Source organism: Triturus cristatus, chromosome 1_1 (assembly GCF_964204655.1).
Source record: "Triturus cristatus chromosome 1_1, aTriCri1.1, whole genome shotgun sequence".
Taxonomy (NCBI): Eukaryota; Metazoa; Chordata; class Amphibia; order Caudata; family Salamandridae; genus Triturus; species Triturus cristatus.
This window is the reverse complement of record NC_140579.1, coordinates 1,280,830,182-1,280,844,128: the sequence shown is the minus strand read 5'-3', so window position 1 is coordinate 1,280,844,128 and position 13,947 is coordinate 1,280,830,182. Positions and strand designations below refer to the sequence as shown.

At 46.3% G+C, this 13,947-nt stretch overlaps 1 protein-coding gene across 12 annotated transcripts in view; it reads left to right on the top strand.

The window, feature by feature from the left end:
* LOC146871964 (KAT8 regulatory NSL complex subunit 1-like) overlaps positions 1 to 13,947 on the top strand; it is a 1,874,485-nt gene that overhangs the window by 1,155,014 nt on the left and 705,524 nt on the right. For all 12 annotated transcript variants that reach the window (XM_085652540.1, XM_085652525.1, XM_085652531.1 and 9 more), the window contains exon 10: positions 13,705 to 13,856. In XM_085652540.1, the coding sequence (XP_085508666.1) occupies positions 13,705 to 13,856 (152 nt within the window). The remainder of the gene's footprint in view (positions 1 to 13,704; positions 13,857 to 13,947) is intronic.

Below are 13,947 nucleotides of genomic sequence, written 5' to 3'. Positions count from 1 at the left end.
CTCCACCGAAACGCGCGTCGGCGCTCTGAATCAGTTCCCTCTCTTATCTGTTCTGAAAACTGAGATAAATTCTCACTTGCAAGGAGCACTCAAATTAAACACAATATTTCCAAACAAATATCTTTGATTTAACCAATCAACATAATTTATTCTCAGTTCTCATATTCTTTCCAACATGAAGAATATCAAATTTGAGGCATACAATTAAGAGGACATTGGCATGGAATCAATTTGATATTCTTCATGTTGCAAAGAATAAGAGAACTGAGAATAAATTGTTGATTGGTTCAATCAAAGATATTTGTTTGGAAATATTGTGTTTAATTTGAGTGCTCCTTGCAAGTGTGAATTTATCTTAATTTGGAAATGGTTAAACGATAGCCATTTTAAAGTGAGCACCAACAGTTTAAACAATAGTGAGAGAATACAAATGACCTAGTTACTCCCTGTGCGCACAAGTGTGGGACCCTCATCGTTGTGGCATTTGTTTTGACTTGTTTTGAAAACTGATTTACCCTTTTGGAAAGTTCTCTATTGAGTTGAAAATATTTTTGTCTGATTTTGTTCAGTTTAAAAAGTTTTCTGTTATGATATCCAATCAAGGGTTAAATCAATTTGTGAACTATTGTATTTCTCGGTGGAGATGAAATTCTCTTTGTACATTTGCATTTATTGTGTGGGGACTTGTTGCATATTATGCTGTCTTGGTATACATGTGATGTTCGTATTTGGTTTCGCGTGAGAATGTTTGGGTATGAAGGAGACTGTATGCTTTTGAGTGGGAGTTGTGCAATGGGATTTGATATTTTTTCTAAACAATCTTTTTAGTCATGATATGTATTTATGAATGTATTTGTATAGAAAAGTCAAAAAAATAATGAATCAAGCAATGACTAAATTTCCTTGAATAATGTCAATATTTGCGATGGTCTAGCAAGAGTGGTCAATGAAAGCATATGATGTATAGCATGTTTCAAATTGATATAGGTAGAGTGTCTCTTTTGTGTAATTTTAGTGTTTTTTTCCCCCTGCTCCTCTACCTACATTCAACTTCAGGGGTCCCTATGTCTAAAGTGGCTGAACACTGATATCCTTAACCATGCGTGTTGTTGTCAAGTATTTTCTTCTCTAGCTCCTGTGTCAGCTGCATGTAGAGCGCATCTGATAGGCATTAGAAATTAGTTTGCCTTCCTGGACTAAATCCTGAGCCTTTCTCCTCTGGGAGAAAGTGAAGTAATTGTTCCATTTCGTCCCAGTGGGCTCCATCATATCTTGCTAGTAAGCCCTGTGCATTAGCTATACACCATTGGTTAGCTGTTTGCGCAGCCACCCGTTTACCCGAAGCATCGATAAGCTTTGATTCTTTATCTGTGGAGGGGCATCCCTAGATGCTTGAGAGTTAGCCCTCTTTCTAGCATTTGATACCACTAAAGAGTCAAGTGGTAACTGACCCTTAATAAATATACGATCTGTGGGGAACATTTATATTTTTCATCTACTCTAGGAGTAAGGATTCTGGCACAAACAGGATCTTTGAAATATCGTCTGTGTGCCTCAACATACCCTTGAGCATAGGTAGTGTCTGACTGGACGTATGGGATCCTAAAGTGTCAAAGAGAAAATCTTCCTCTAAAGACTCTTTATGTAGCTCCACCCCATGGTATTTTGCTGCTCTAGCAATAAGCTGTTGGTAAGACAGATTGTCATCAGGTGGAGATGGCCTGGCAGGATAAAGATCTGGGTCTGTGTCCTGTGGAGTATCAGTTGTGTTGCCTGTCCAAGTATCTGGTAATTGTATATCGCCATCATCAGTGTAAAAATGAGGTAGAGGAGACTGACTCAGTGTAATTTGTAATGGATAAAGCTGTGGTGGAGAGGGAGGAGGAGATGGAAGTGTATTGAAAGGACCAGCGCCTACACTTTTTCTTGAGGAATTTTGCATTGGCTATCATTCTCAGAAAGCTTGTGCTTGGATGGTTTTTTAGCATAGATCTGCCCTGTGTCAGGGTGAATATACAGCTTTTTCTGTTTTAGATCCAGTTTAGGTGGTATCTTTGGAACCGGTTGTGTTGTAGTTAAGTCTTTGGGTTTCGGCACCGACGCTTCAGATTCGAGCCGGAATGTCCTTTCATTGCCGAGGGTTTCGACTCCGAGGGATGTTTCTTGATTTTCGATGTCAAAGATTTCGATTCTGAACCCATCTTGGACTTCGAGCTGGAAGATTTTGGCTCGGAAGTGGGCTTTGGATGACTTGGTCCCGAGTTTTGGTGCCGAGCCATGAGGCGGAGCGTTGGAAACCTCTTCTTGGTGCCGACCTTGGCCCTGAGGCGGAAGTGGTGCTGAAGCCTTAGATTTCTTAGGGACACTGGGGAGGTGTCTTCGGTACTCACGTCCCTTTGTCCCTGCGGCACATCATCGTCCTGGTAAGTCACTCCTCTAGCAGGCCTTCCAGTCCCAAGGCAAGGTTCACCGTACCACCGGTGAGGGTATAGCTGGATGAGCAATATGACCCTACAGTGTCTGTGCCATTCACAGAGATTGGTAAGTGCAGTGAAGCATTTTGAGTACATGGGCTGGGGAGTTTGTCAGCAGGAAGTCCCCAGCTCCATGATGGCTTTAGTGAAGACTGAAAGAGTTTGGTACCAAACTTCTCAGCACATTAAAGCCATACGGATACCAGAGTTTTATTTAAATGCACTCAGAAGTCCTCTTAGAGATGCCCCCTGAAAAACGACAAGCCCTGGTGTAGTTCCTGAATGGCTGTCATGCCATCTACCACCTCCAGACAGGTTTCTGGACCCCTGGGTAGAAAGCCCTCCGGTCTCTGGGTTCTGAAACAAAGCACATCCTGGAAAGAGGTGTCATGCCTCCTCCCCCAGGATGGGCAGGCTCCAAGGGAAAGCTTCGAAGGCTTGCCACCTTTGTTAGGTATCCCCAGCCTCAGCTGCTATCAGCAGCTGCCTCCCACCAGTTCTGACCCCAACTTTGGGCGGGGGAGTTGACGGAAAAAAACAAGAGAGAAAGGGTGATGTGCCCACCTTTGCTAACCCCACCCCTTAGGTTGGGAGAGAAGTAAAGCCCACATCTAAGTCCCCTCCATCTTGAAGATGAGGGGACACCCCAAGTCAGGAAGAGGCGTATGCCCCCTCTCACTGGAGGGTGGCATAAGAGGGTTTAGACATCCCAGGGAAGGGACCCATTGGTCCCAACCTGCACACCCCTGTAAACACTCCTAAATCTAGGTATTCAGGGGCACCACTGAACCTGGCTGCTTAACCTAAGATGGACCGAAGAGCCGTGGTTGCAGAGAAAAGGACGACGACAACACCTTGGTCACTAGCTCTAACAGCCTGTCTCCTTCTCCAGAGACCCTGCGAGCTGAAACCGGCGAGTCCTGCAGCTAGCAGCCTTCAAGAACCAGGAAACCTGCCCTGCCTTCGAAACCCTTGTCTCCTGAGGACACGGAGTGCCCAACAAAGAAACAGCAACTTCGAAGAATAAGCGCACTCTGCACCCGACGCCCACTCCTGAGTTAGTGACTCACCTATCCTGTGATGTCTCCCCGGCGATCCTGACCTCGTCTACATCAGTGGCTGACTTCTCCAGAACACCTCCCTTCCCAGCCTTTAGCCTCTGTTCAAAGGTGTAGCTTTGGTGCCGCTTTCTGGCCCCACCCTCTGTGCTCAATTCAACCCCGGTGGCCTTTGCACTAAGACTGCAGGCACCAACCGGAGTCCCCCTATCCCCCATTGGATAACATTGAGCCTCAACACTCAGGCCCCCAAGAGCAGCAAGCCCTCCACCCAGGGGTACAGAAACATGTCTGGTGGTGGCAGCCTAAGCAGCCACTCAGTCAGGTCACTAGGAGTTGGTCGAATTTCAGGGGGCTTCTCTAAGATGCCCTCTGTTGTGCATTTTACAGTAAATACCACACTGGCATCAGTGTGGGTTTAATGTGCTGAGAAGTTTGATACCAAACTTCCCAGTCTTCAGTCTAGCCATTATGGTGCTGTGGAGTTCGTTATGACAAACTCCCAACACCATATACTCTTAATGGCAGCTCTGCACTTAAGGTGCCCAGGAATGGATTTGGGCACTGTTGGGGTACAGGGCTCATGCACATGTACCCTCACCACTGGCATAGGGCACCCAGCTAGAGGGGTGACTGAGGTCTCAAGACCTGGCTGTTCGAGCAGTAGCTGCACCCCCACTCCTCTGTACCTTGAGACCCTCACGGGTGATTAGTGCTCTCTACAAATAACTGATTGATTTGATATGCCAGGGCAGTGGTTTGTGGGCGTGGCACACAGGGATGTGCAAGTCTCACTCAACAGAGAAGCACTACAAAAGGTAAACTACTTTACCCGTACAAAAAAAGGGCGGAGCTTCAATTACCACAACCTCCACAATGTAGGTAGTGTACCAAAAGTTAACAGAGACCACAAAAAAGAAAGGGGAAAGACAATAAATGTCTTAATACAGCCCTCACACACTTTGCAGTGTAACGCTTTATCATAGGGCCGCATCATACATCCAGGTGCAGACCAACACACTGGATGGAGCGCAAACATGTTTTTGTATGAAGGTTAGTGGTAAGGGTAGAGTAGTTAAAGAGGAACAATAACCACATAAAGAGACACAAAACTTAAAGGAAAGAATGTTCTCTCAAGAAGGGACCAAATAGTGCAAACACATAGTTAAAACAACCTACAGGGCAACACTCCTTTTATTCCTGTTACCCCCGGTAGGATTAAAACATAGAATATAGAATACTCAGGGGAGGTAAAAGCCCCTATATCCCCGCTGCATATACCAACATGTTTCTGCCAATTCTATCGTGCCCAACCGGGTCACTCTGGCATTAGTCATGGTGTTGGTCCCTAGTTTATTGGTCTTCACCCTTATTCGGGTGTTTACCTTGTTTTTTAGCACAGTGGACAGTATCCAATTATCATGCTTTCTGGGGATTTCCAAGAGGGATCCTGTTTCTGTGAAAAGAAGGGGGGGGGGGCAGAACACATGATTGTAGTACTACCCAGACATTGTATATTCCTCTTTTGAAATTCAGAATTATTGCCCTCAAACTTCCTGCCAGCACATCACGTGCAGTGTGTGAGAGGTTGGCCTGGCATATGCTGGTCACCAGTTATTGTGGCCACCTTGCACCAGTCCAATTTGACTCTTATGGTAGATAGGTTTAAGACAACCTTTTAAAGAAAGCTATCCTAGTGGTAGCTGTGGAGAGCAGCCTTCAGGCTAAGTCTCAGAGGAATGTAAAGCAGCTTGTTTTACCTTATAATCTCTTGAATTACCAAATGAAAGGACACCACACAGGTATATATATCAAATATATATGTATTTATTACTAGACACACTCTACCAATCTCTATGAGATTAGAAACCAGGTACACATTCAAATGTCAACGTTTCACAATAAATTAAGCACAAATATGGCTGGAGCCCTAGGGACGTACCAGACCATATACTAAGAAAGTGGTATAAGGATGTCGACTTGCAAAATAACAAGTACTAGGGCCTGGGGAATCGCTGGGACCTCACTACTGCAGTGTTAGCAGTTAAGTAACAGGCCCACGGGAGACGCGTGCAGTGTGTGAACACAGCCGCGGGTTCCCTATTGATTATAATGGTGCAAGTCGCGGTTAGATTTTTAAAGTTCTAGGGTACTTCGAGGAAGACTACAAGCAAGCCACTTACAAGATAAGTACTTCGAGGGCCAACACACACTTGGGCACCGGAGTGCACGAGTTACCTCACCCAGGGAAGCCGGGTGCATAGGTGTCTTTTGGTGTCGGGTCGCGTCGCTGTTTTCTATGGAGACCAAAGAAGACTTGCTGCTTGCTTCGACTGAAGAAGTGTCCGGTGGAATCCAAGCCTGGATTCAAGATGGAGAAGACCTGAAAATTGAAGGGACAGTGTTCAAAGTCTCTTGCCAGTGACCGGTGGCCAGGAAGATGGATGACCACTGATGTCAGGTGATTTCAGGTTGTCGATGGTGTTTTGACTCTTCGATCACGAGGTGCAGGAGAGATCGATGATGACCAGCGGCTGGATTTGGAGTGTCCCACGACGTCTGCAGCTGATGGCGGTGTCGGCAACCGGATCGGAGCAAACAAGCCTTGGCAACTGCAAGTCTCATGAAGACTGAAGAAAGTCGATGGTGCAGACCAGCAAGGTCTGAGGAACTCACCCAGCAAGGGTAAGTGAGGGCAGGCCTGGAGCAACCAGGGTAGCTCTTTGAGTCGATGAGAGAGTCTTCTGGGGACCCACTAGCTAACGGGCAAGTGATCGCGAAGACGCCTCCTCAGGAAATGCTTTACAGGGCCCACGGTCACTCGGGACGGGGTAGGCAGCTGATTTTTGGTGCAAGACCTGCTGGAGGCTTGGGCCAGAAATGGTCCAATGCACAAGTTCGTAGAATGATGTTTAGGGTTTGTACTCGACAATAGTGCACGGTCCCCGGGTATTGCTGTTCTTCGTCACTCGTGGGGTCCACTCGCCACAGCTTCGCTGGGGACTCACAATGGCCGTCGAGAAGTCAGGAAATCCACTTCCGGGGCAGCAGGGACTTCGAACTCGAGCGGGATAGTTTGCAGCCGTTGATTTAAGGTTTTTGATGCCTGCCAAGCAGGGGAGTCACTCCTTGAATCCAAGGGTGATTCTTTTGTCTTCCAAAGGTAGTGGAACGTCGAAGGGCCAGGATTCTTCTTTGTAGAGCGTCGTCCAGGGTTATCTGATTTGTAAAGGCAATGCTTGCTATCTTATAGTGAAGATAGGGGAGGGACTAGCTCTATGACCACTCCTCTAGGAGGGTCAGGGGAGGGGGTGGTTACACCCACTTCCCTTTGTTCCGTTTCGCGCCAGAGCAGGGACAGGTAGCCCCTGAACCGGTTTGAGCTGGCATATGCACAGAGGAGCCTACTGCTCCCCCAGTGCAGGACTTCAAAGCACTCTAGGAGTGCACCCACCCAGCTCCAATACACTAAATCCTGTCTGGAAGGTGGTGACACCTCCCTTTGACAGGATGCCTTTTGTTGGGCCTCCTCCACTGCGAGTTTGTCAGCAGCAGGAGGGCAGCCCAGGGTCTGTGCTGGTGGCATCCATTTTGTTTCCAGGGCTCTATAGGATTTCTGTCTTTTAGTGCTGTGGGTACATGTCATCCCCTCTAGAAGGGTGGGATCATACTCCCACACCAGTTACTGGTGTGGGGGTATGATTCCAAGTTGATTGACACCAAACACATGTTTTTATGCAGTTATTCCAAAGTTAGCATTTACCGCAAGGTTATAATGCACTTAAGAGTATATGGTTTACCACATTCACAAACAGCCACAGGGAATAGACCCTGCCAGCTGCAGAGGGGCCCTGCTCAGGCAGAGGGGCACCCCCTCACATAGTAAACCAAGCACCCTGCCCTCAGGATTGATAGGGCCTGCCATAGGGGTGGCTGATAGGTTTATGTGTGTGTGTATGGTGAGATATAGGAACCTATACCTCTGTGAGGAGTGCTAACACTACCTCACACAGGCTGCAGTAGCAGTCCTGTGGTGTCCGATTGAGTCTGCTTCCCAGGGGTGGCATAATACATGCTTCAGCCCCTGGTAGGCCTGTGAAGTACCAATGCCCTAGGAACCTAAGGTATACTAGGGGCTCATAAGGTACCACAGTATCCAATCACTAGTGCATTTAATATGCACACCAAGTCGTTTAGAGAGAACTGAGAGACTGGGGCCCTGATTAGCAGGAACCCTGCCAGACTATAGCCAGAAACCAGTGTATACATCAGAAAAAGTGGGGGCAACATAAGTGCAGATCCTACTCTCCTACACAGTGTCTCCATAAAACCAAGCCATTGTTTTTTATTATATCTCACTAGAATTGCCCACACCACGTGCAGAACCCACACACACCTCAAACACCGGTGGGGATATACAAGGGATTCTGTCGTGCTCATATAAGAAATAATAAAATCCAAACTCATTGTGGAAGTTTTTTTAAAACAAAATGTCACTTGACACTGCCCCAATCAAATCATGCCTGAGGGAAATTAACTCAATCCCTATGCCATGGATAGATACAGCTAATCTACTTACAAGAGTTCACAAGTAGTTCTCTGAACCCGGGACCTTTGTGGGAACGTGGTCTTGTAGTCACACTCTGATGTTTGATGAGGGTGAGGAGAAAAGAAACAGTGTGTGTAGGGTTTTCTTAACCTCTGATTCTTTCAACCATAGCTCAAACCCGTTGAAAAACAGTTTGTATTACATTAGGTACCTGCTGTAGGAAGGTGGATATCTGACTATGGTTACCCCCAACTTTTTGCCTAGTGTCTAGCTGGTTTTTCGACTTAGTTGGCCTGAGATCCTGCCATTCAGGGTCTCAGGCTGTCTGCTCTCTCTGTAAAATGGACTCCATGTACCCTAGGTACATAACCAATTGGTAAGGATCACCTTATTGGACCCTGTACAGTGTACCCTAGGTACCCAGGGCATAGGTGTACCCTAGGCCTCCCAGGGGCTGCAGCATGTATTATGCCACCCCTGGTCTGGCCTTCCAATCAGACACAACTGGCTGATCACTCAGCTGGGGCAAGGTCGTGTAATCACCCCTTGCTTAGATATAGTATGCCTAGATCTACCCTTATATATAGACACATGTGTACCTATCAGTCACTCCTATGGCAGGCCTTAACAATCCTGGAGGCAGAGTGCTTGGTAACATGTGAGATGGTGCTCTAGCATGAGCTGAGCCTGTCTGCAGCTTTCGGAACCATGTCCTTATAGCTGTTCTATGATATAGCCTACCATATACTCTTAAAGTGCCTTATAATCTTAGACGGTTATGGTAACTATGGTTTGGCTTTATCGAAACATGTCGTGTAAGGTGTCTAACACTGTGGAATAATACCCCCATACCATTTCTGGACATGGGGATATTATTCCCCCCTTCTAGAGGGAAAGACATGTTAAAATCATACTTCACTGTTAGCCTCTGACCAAAGCCTCAGCATCACAAAATGGATGCTGCTGCCACAGACACAAGTCTGACCTCCTGCTGCTGGGAGTGATCCCAGCCAGGGAGGCCTGGACAATAGGTTTCCTGCTTGGGGAGGTGCTAGCACCTCCCCAGACAGCCTTTAGTGTATTGGGGCAGGGTGGGCTGAAAGGAATGAGACATGCCTTGGGCACACAAGGTGTTCCTTGCATAGTCCAGTTCAAACCGGCGCTGGGGCACTCCAGCCCCAGCTCTGGCGCGAAACTGGACAAAGGGAAGTGGGTGTAACCACCCCCTCCCAGGTCCCACCCATAAGGCGTGACCTAGCAGGTATCCCAGCCCCCCAGATTAGTATAAGAGTGGGAGTTGGGCCTCAAGACTTTAGATTATCCTGAACCTGCAAAACTGAACAGAAACTCTGGACCTTCGACATTCGACGAAAGAAGAAGACTGAAGAATCTCCCTTGTAGCCAAGGAGTGGCTACCCTGTGCAAACAGGCACCATCAAGAGACTACCCTTTGCTTTGCGACCGTTCTACGAGGAACCGACTGCAGAGCCCGACCAGAGCCTTGATTTCCAGACTTCTCCGACCCTCATCCACATCTGCAGCAGAGCTGAGATCCGTGGAGGCGACGAGCGACGTGGGACCGGCTACCTGGGAAAAGTGGCTAGTAACTTACAGCGCAGCTTCTGAGGTACCCTCGAAGTTGTGCACCGGGGATTGAGAAGCCCCAACCCCAAGCACCATCTGCACCGAAGACCAGCCCCCCACACTCCACGAGTCCTGCGTGGGGCCCTTCAGCATTTTCCTGCTTGCCGCGTCTGTCCGGTTGCTTGCCCGCTGGCTAGTGGCCTTTGTGACGACGCACCCTGAAATCTTCTGCGCTGGTTTGGCTCCTCCAGACTGGCTCCCGCTTCTCTGCAAAGAAGAAGCACCCCAGACCTTCCTGGTCTGCACCAGAAGCAAGTCCTTTGTTCTTCGTGGGTTCCGCTTGCCAAGGCTTGGTGAGTCCTAGTCCAACTTCGACGCCGCCGACAGCAAGAGCCTTCGTGGGACAGCTCGCCTCCTGGTCCTGGTCGTCCTCGACGCTTCCTGGTCCTCCTGGCTGCAGCGACAAGCTTCACCTGCAACTCTTCACGACATCGCCTGGTTCCTTCCTGGTTCCACGTGGTCACTGGCTAGTGACCTTGACTCTGTCCCTTCTGCTTGCAGGTTTCTTCTCTTCTTGATCCCAGCCTTGGGATCCACCGGACACTCTCCCCTGACTGCCTGTCAGCATCTTTCTTCAGGCATCCATAGGAGTCGACGACGAAAACGACGCATCTTCACCCCTATGCACCCGCAGCCTGTGGGCTAGGTAACTTGGGTACTCCGGTGCTCATCAGGATAGTGACTATCCTAGTGTCTAGTTTTCAAGTCTCAACTTCCTAGCTACTCCGGAAGTGTCCTAAATCTACCGTTTTCTAAACTGTACTATTGCTATTGACTTTTACGCATTACGCGTGAGTGTTTCCACTCTGCACACGAATCCCGTGGGCCTCCCACTTCCTAACTAACGCTAGTGTAGTGTAGCCCCAGCGATTCCCTAGGCCTAGGCCTATTCTATTTCCGTGACAGTGGTTCTTATACCACTTATTTAGTATATGGTTTGCGTGGCCCCTAGGGCCTAACTGTATTACTTACCTGTGTGACTTACTGTATGCATTAATAAGACTGTGTTGTACTTACCTCTAATCTCATAAAGAGTGCTGAGGGTTTGCTTAGAATAAATACACTTTATTTTATATATATATCTGTTGTGGTGTCCTTTCATTTGGTATTCAAGGGATTATATATGGTATCACAGCTGGCTTCACATTCCATTCAGAGTTTAGCCTAAGACTGCTCTTGTCCATGCTACCACTAGGATAGCTGGTCTATAAGGTTGACTTTACAACCAATCACCATAAGGGTATTTGGACTGATATAAGGTGTACACTATAACTAGTGACATCATACATCAGGCCAACTTCTCACACCTGCACCTAACTTCATTCGTGGCAGGGGAAAGCTGCTTAGCTTATCGAACTATCCCTGGTGACCAAAATGTAAAAAATGCTCAACTCGTCATAGTAACATCGGTATTAGGTTTAATTCAAATGTCCTCTGACTAGCCTTTATATGCTCACAACACTCAAACATTGTCTATGTAGTTTAAAAACACCTTCCCAATGCAGACATAGATCGCCGCTTAAAGCTCAATTGCAAACGAAACTGCATCCGATGGTAATGGCAGGCTGTGGGAACTAATTGAAAAAAAGAGCATGTATGCAATCAAATATCGTTAACCTACTACCGCTATCCTCCACTTACTACTTCAAAGCACCACCATAGGTCACTAGTGTGTATGTCATCGCGTCCAATACCTGAGAAACTAGTTCATGAAAATAGAAAGGGGACTCCCTTAGTTCCTAATAGCCTAGGACAGCGGCCATTTTGAAGATGCACTTTTTTTTACATATGGTGCCCTCAGTTTACATTAAATGTAGCGTAAAAGAAAGAAAGGGGAGGCGAGGAAAGGCTGTCTAAGTCGTATGGATTACTTAAGTTATTTCAAACTGTCACCAATCCAATTGATTAAGCATAACGGGAGACCACAGAGTGCTAGCACACTTCCAGTGGTTCCTCTGATCAATATCAAAACCCAACATCAAGCCAGAATGCCTCATGAATAAATCTCAACTTACATTTCTCAAGTCTATCATTATTTGTTTGTGACCCCATATAGTTGAAACCAGGGTATACAGTCATTGAGTCCCTTTATGGTGCTCTTAAGCCTGCCCACCCAGCGTTGTTCCCTTATTAAGAGGAAGTTAGAAATGTCGCTGGTATTGGGTGGGATAAAGGGTTTGTCTAGTACTGTCCACCTTAAATCTTGTTCAGTATGTCTATGCTCAGTGAAGTGGGCAGTCAATTTGGTATTCATTTTTCCACACCGTATCGTGCTCATATGTTCCAATATGCTGCTTTTTACTCTACGAGTTGTCATCCCTACATATTGCATATTGCACGGGCATTTTATCAAATAGATGACGTTTTCTTTGTTACATGTGATATGTTTTCTCTGTTCCCAAGGGCGGTTGAGCCCGATGTCTTCACTTTTCCCATTGATCGAAAGCGGACATGCTCTACAGTAACCACACGAATAGTGGCCCATCACCGGTGGTAGGAGCTGGTTCCGATTCTGTCCGTTTGTGGGGTTAATCTGCGTCCTAGGGCGTGTATTCACAATCATATCCTTGTTACTTGCACTTTTCTTAAATGAGAAAAGGTGGATAGGTTGATCCAATCCCTTTGAGTTGAGAATTCGCCAATTCTTTTGTATTATTTTCTTCATTGGTTTGATGCTGTGTTGATGTTGTCACACAGATACTTCTTTCAATGGTTTCTTTTTCATTTGTTTCCAGTAAGGGATCTCTATCACAATTTCTCGCTCGTTTCTGGGCTCTCTTGAGGACATATTCTGGATAGTCTCTGTTTCTGAGCTTCTCACTCAGATTATCCGCTTCCTTTTTGTAATCTGTAACCAAAGAACAATTCCTGCGAAGCCGCAGGAACTGCCTATGGGGAAGGTTCTCCCTGAGGGAACGGGGATGAAAGCTGTTGAAAGATAGATTATTTCTATCAGTCGGTTTGTGATACACTGCTGATCAGAGCTCCATTCTCTGCTCTTATATTTAGATGTAAGAAAGGCAATGATTCATTAGTCGTGGTACCCTTAAAGTATAAAAATGGGTTTCTTTGGTTAAGCCAAGTGAGGCTTCAATGCAGTTTTAGGGAAGGAACATAGGCACTGGATACCTGATTAGCAGGAGCCCAGGGCACACTCAGTCAAAGAACTTCAGCAAAAAGTGGGGGCATACCATGCAAGAAAGAGGTTACTTTCTCACAGTAAGCATCTGTTCTTGGCATGTAGAGCTGTAGATTCACATGCGCCCACCCGCCTCCCCGGTCTCATGTAGTTGTTGCAGTTCTCAGTTTACATACATACGTATATACATCTCTGTACTACGCTTAATTACTCTATTCTCTCCCTCTTGTGGAAAAACAAACTAACAATGGAGTTGATACTCGTGTGCACTATCACCGAAAGGAGGAGTCAGCTTACCTCATGACTGGAAAGACTTCTTTGAAGAAAAACAACTTGCAAACATCCGGACCCAGCACTAGATGGCAGGAGTATGCAAAGCATATGAATCAACAGCTCGACATGCAAAGAACAGATGGTTTCTCGGTAAGTAACATTATCCATATAGATGGATGGATCAGTCAGTTTAGAGTATTATTTTGGCAAGCTCTTGTGGCCATAGGATGAAATCAAAATTCCTTGAACACATGAAGTAGGGCAATTCTCACTCATTCAAGGAATTATGACCAATGAAATCTTAAGAATGTAATTAATCAGAAAACTCAGTGCAACAGTAATTAATGTTCAACATCTATTGCAGGTGTCCTCTTAGTGTAATCTATGTACTAATTCCAGTTGATCTACAAAATGCATTTTACTGTATGGCAGTGAATTTAAATGTATCACTGACTGTGTAAACATGTACTAGATTAGTCTGGCAACATTACTGAAGCCACTGTAGCCCTGCTATAGGTTTTTGATTCATTTCTAAATCCAAGTTTCTTATCTTTTGGGGGTGTGCAGTGTTAAAGCATCACAGCAATGTTGGGACTCAGTGCTTCCTGTCAGTCAGCTCACACCCCACCTCCCACAGTCCTCTTGTTCGACAGCACTCAACAGCTTCCGAAAATTCCTTTCAGGCTAACACTAGTGTGCAGAGTGCATACAGTATTTTGGTAAGTTATTTAAATTCTGCATTTTCTCACTCTTGTAAGTATGAAAACGTTTTCACCCTGTTGTCTCAATGTGGGAAATAATATGAAGTAA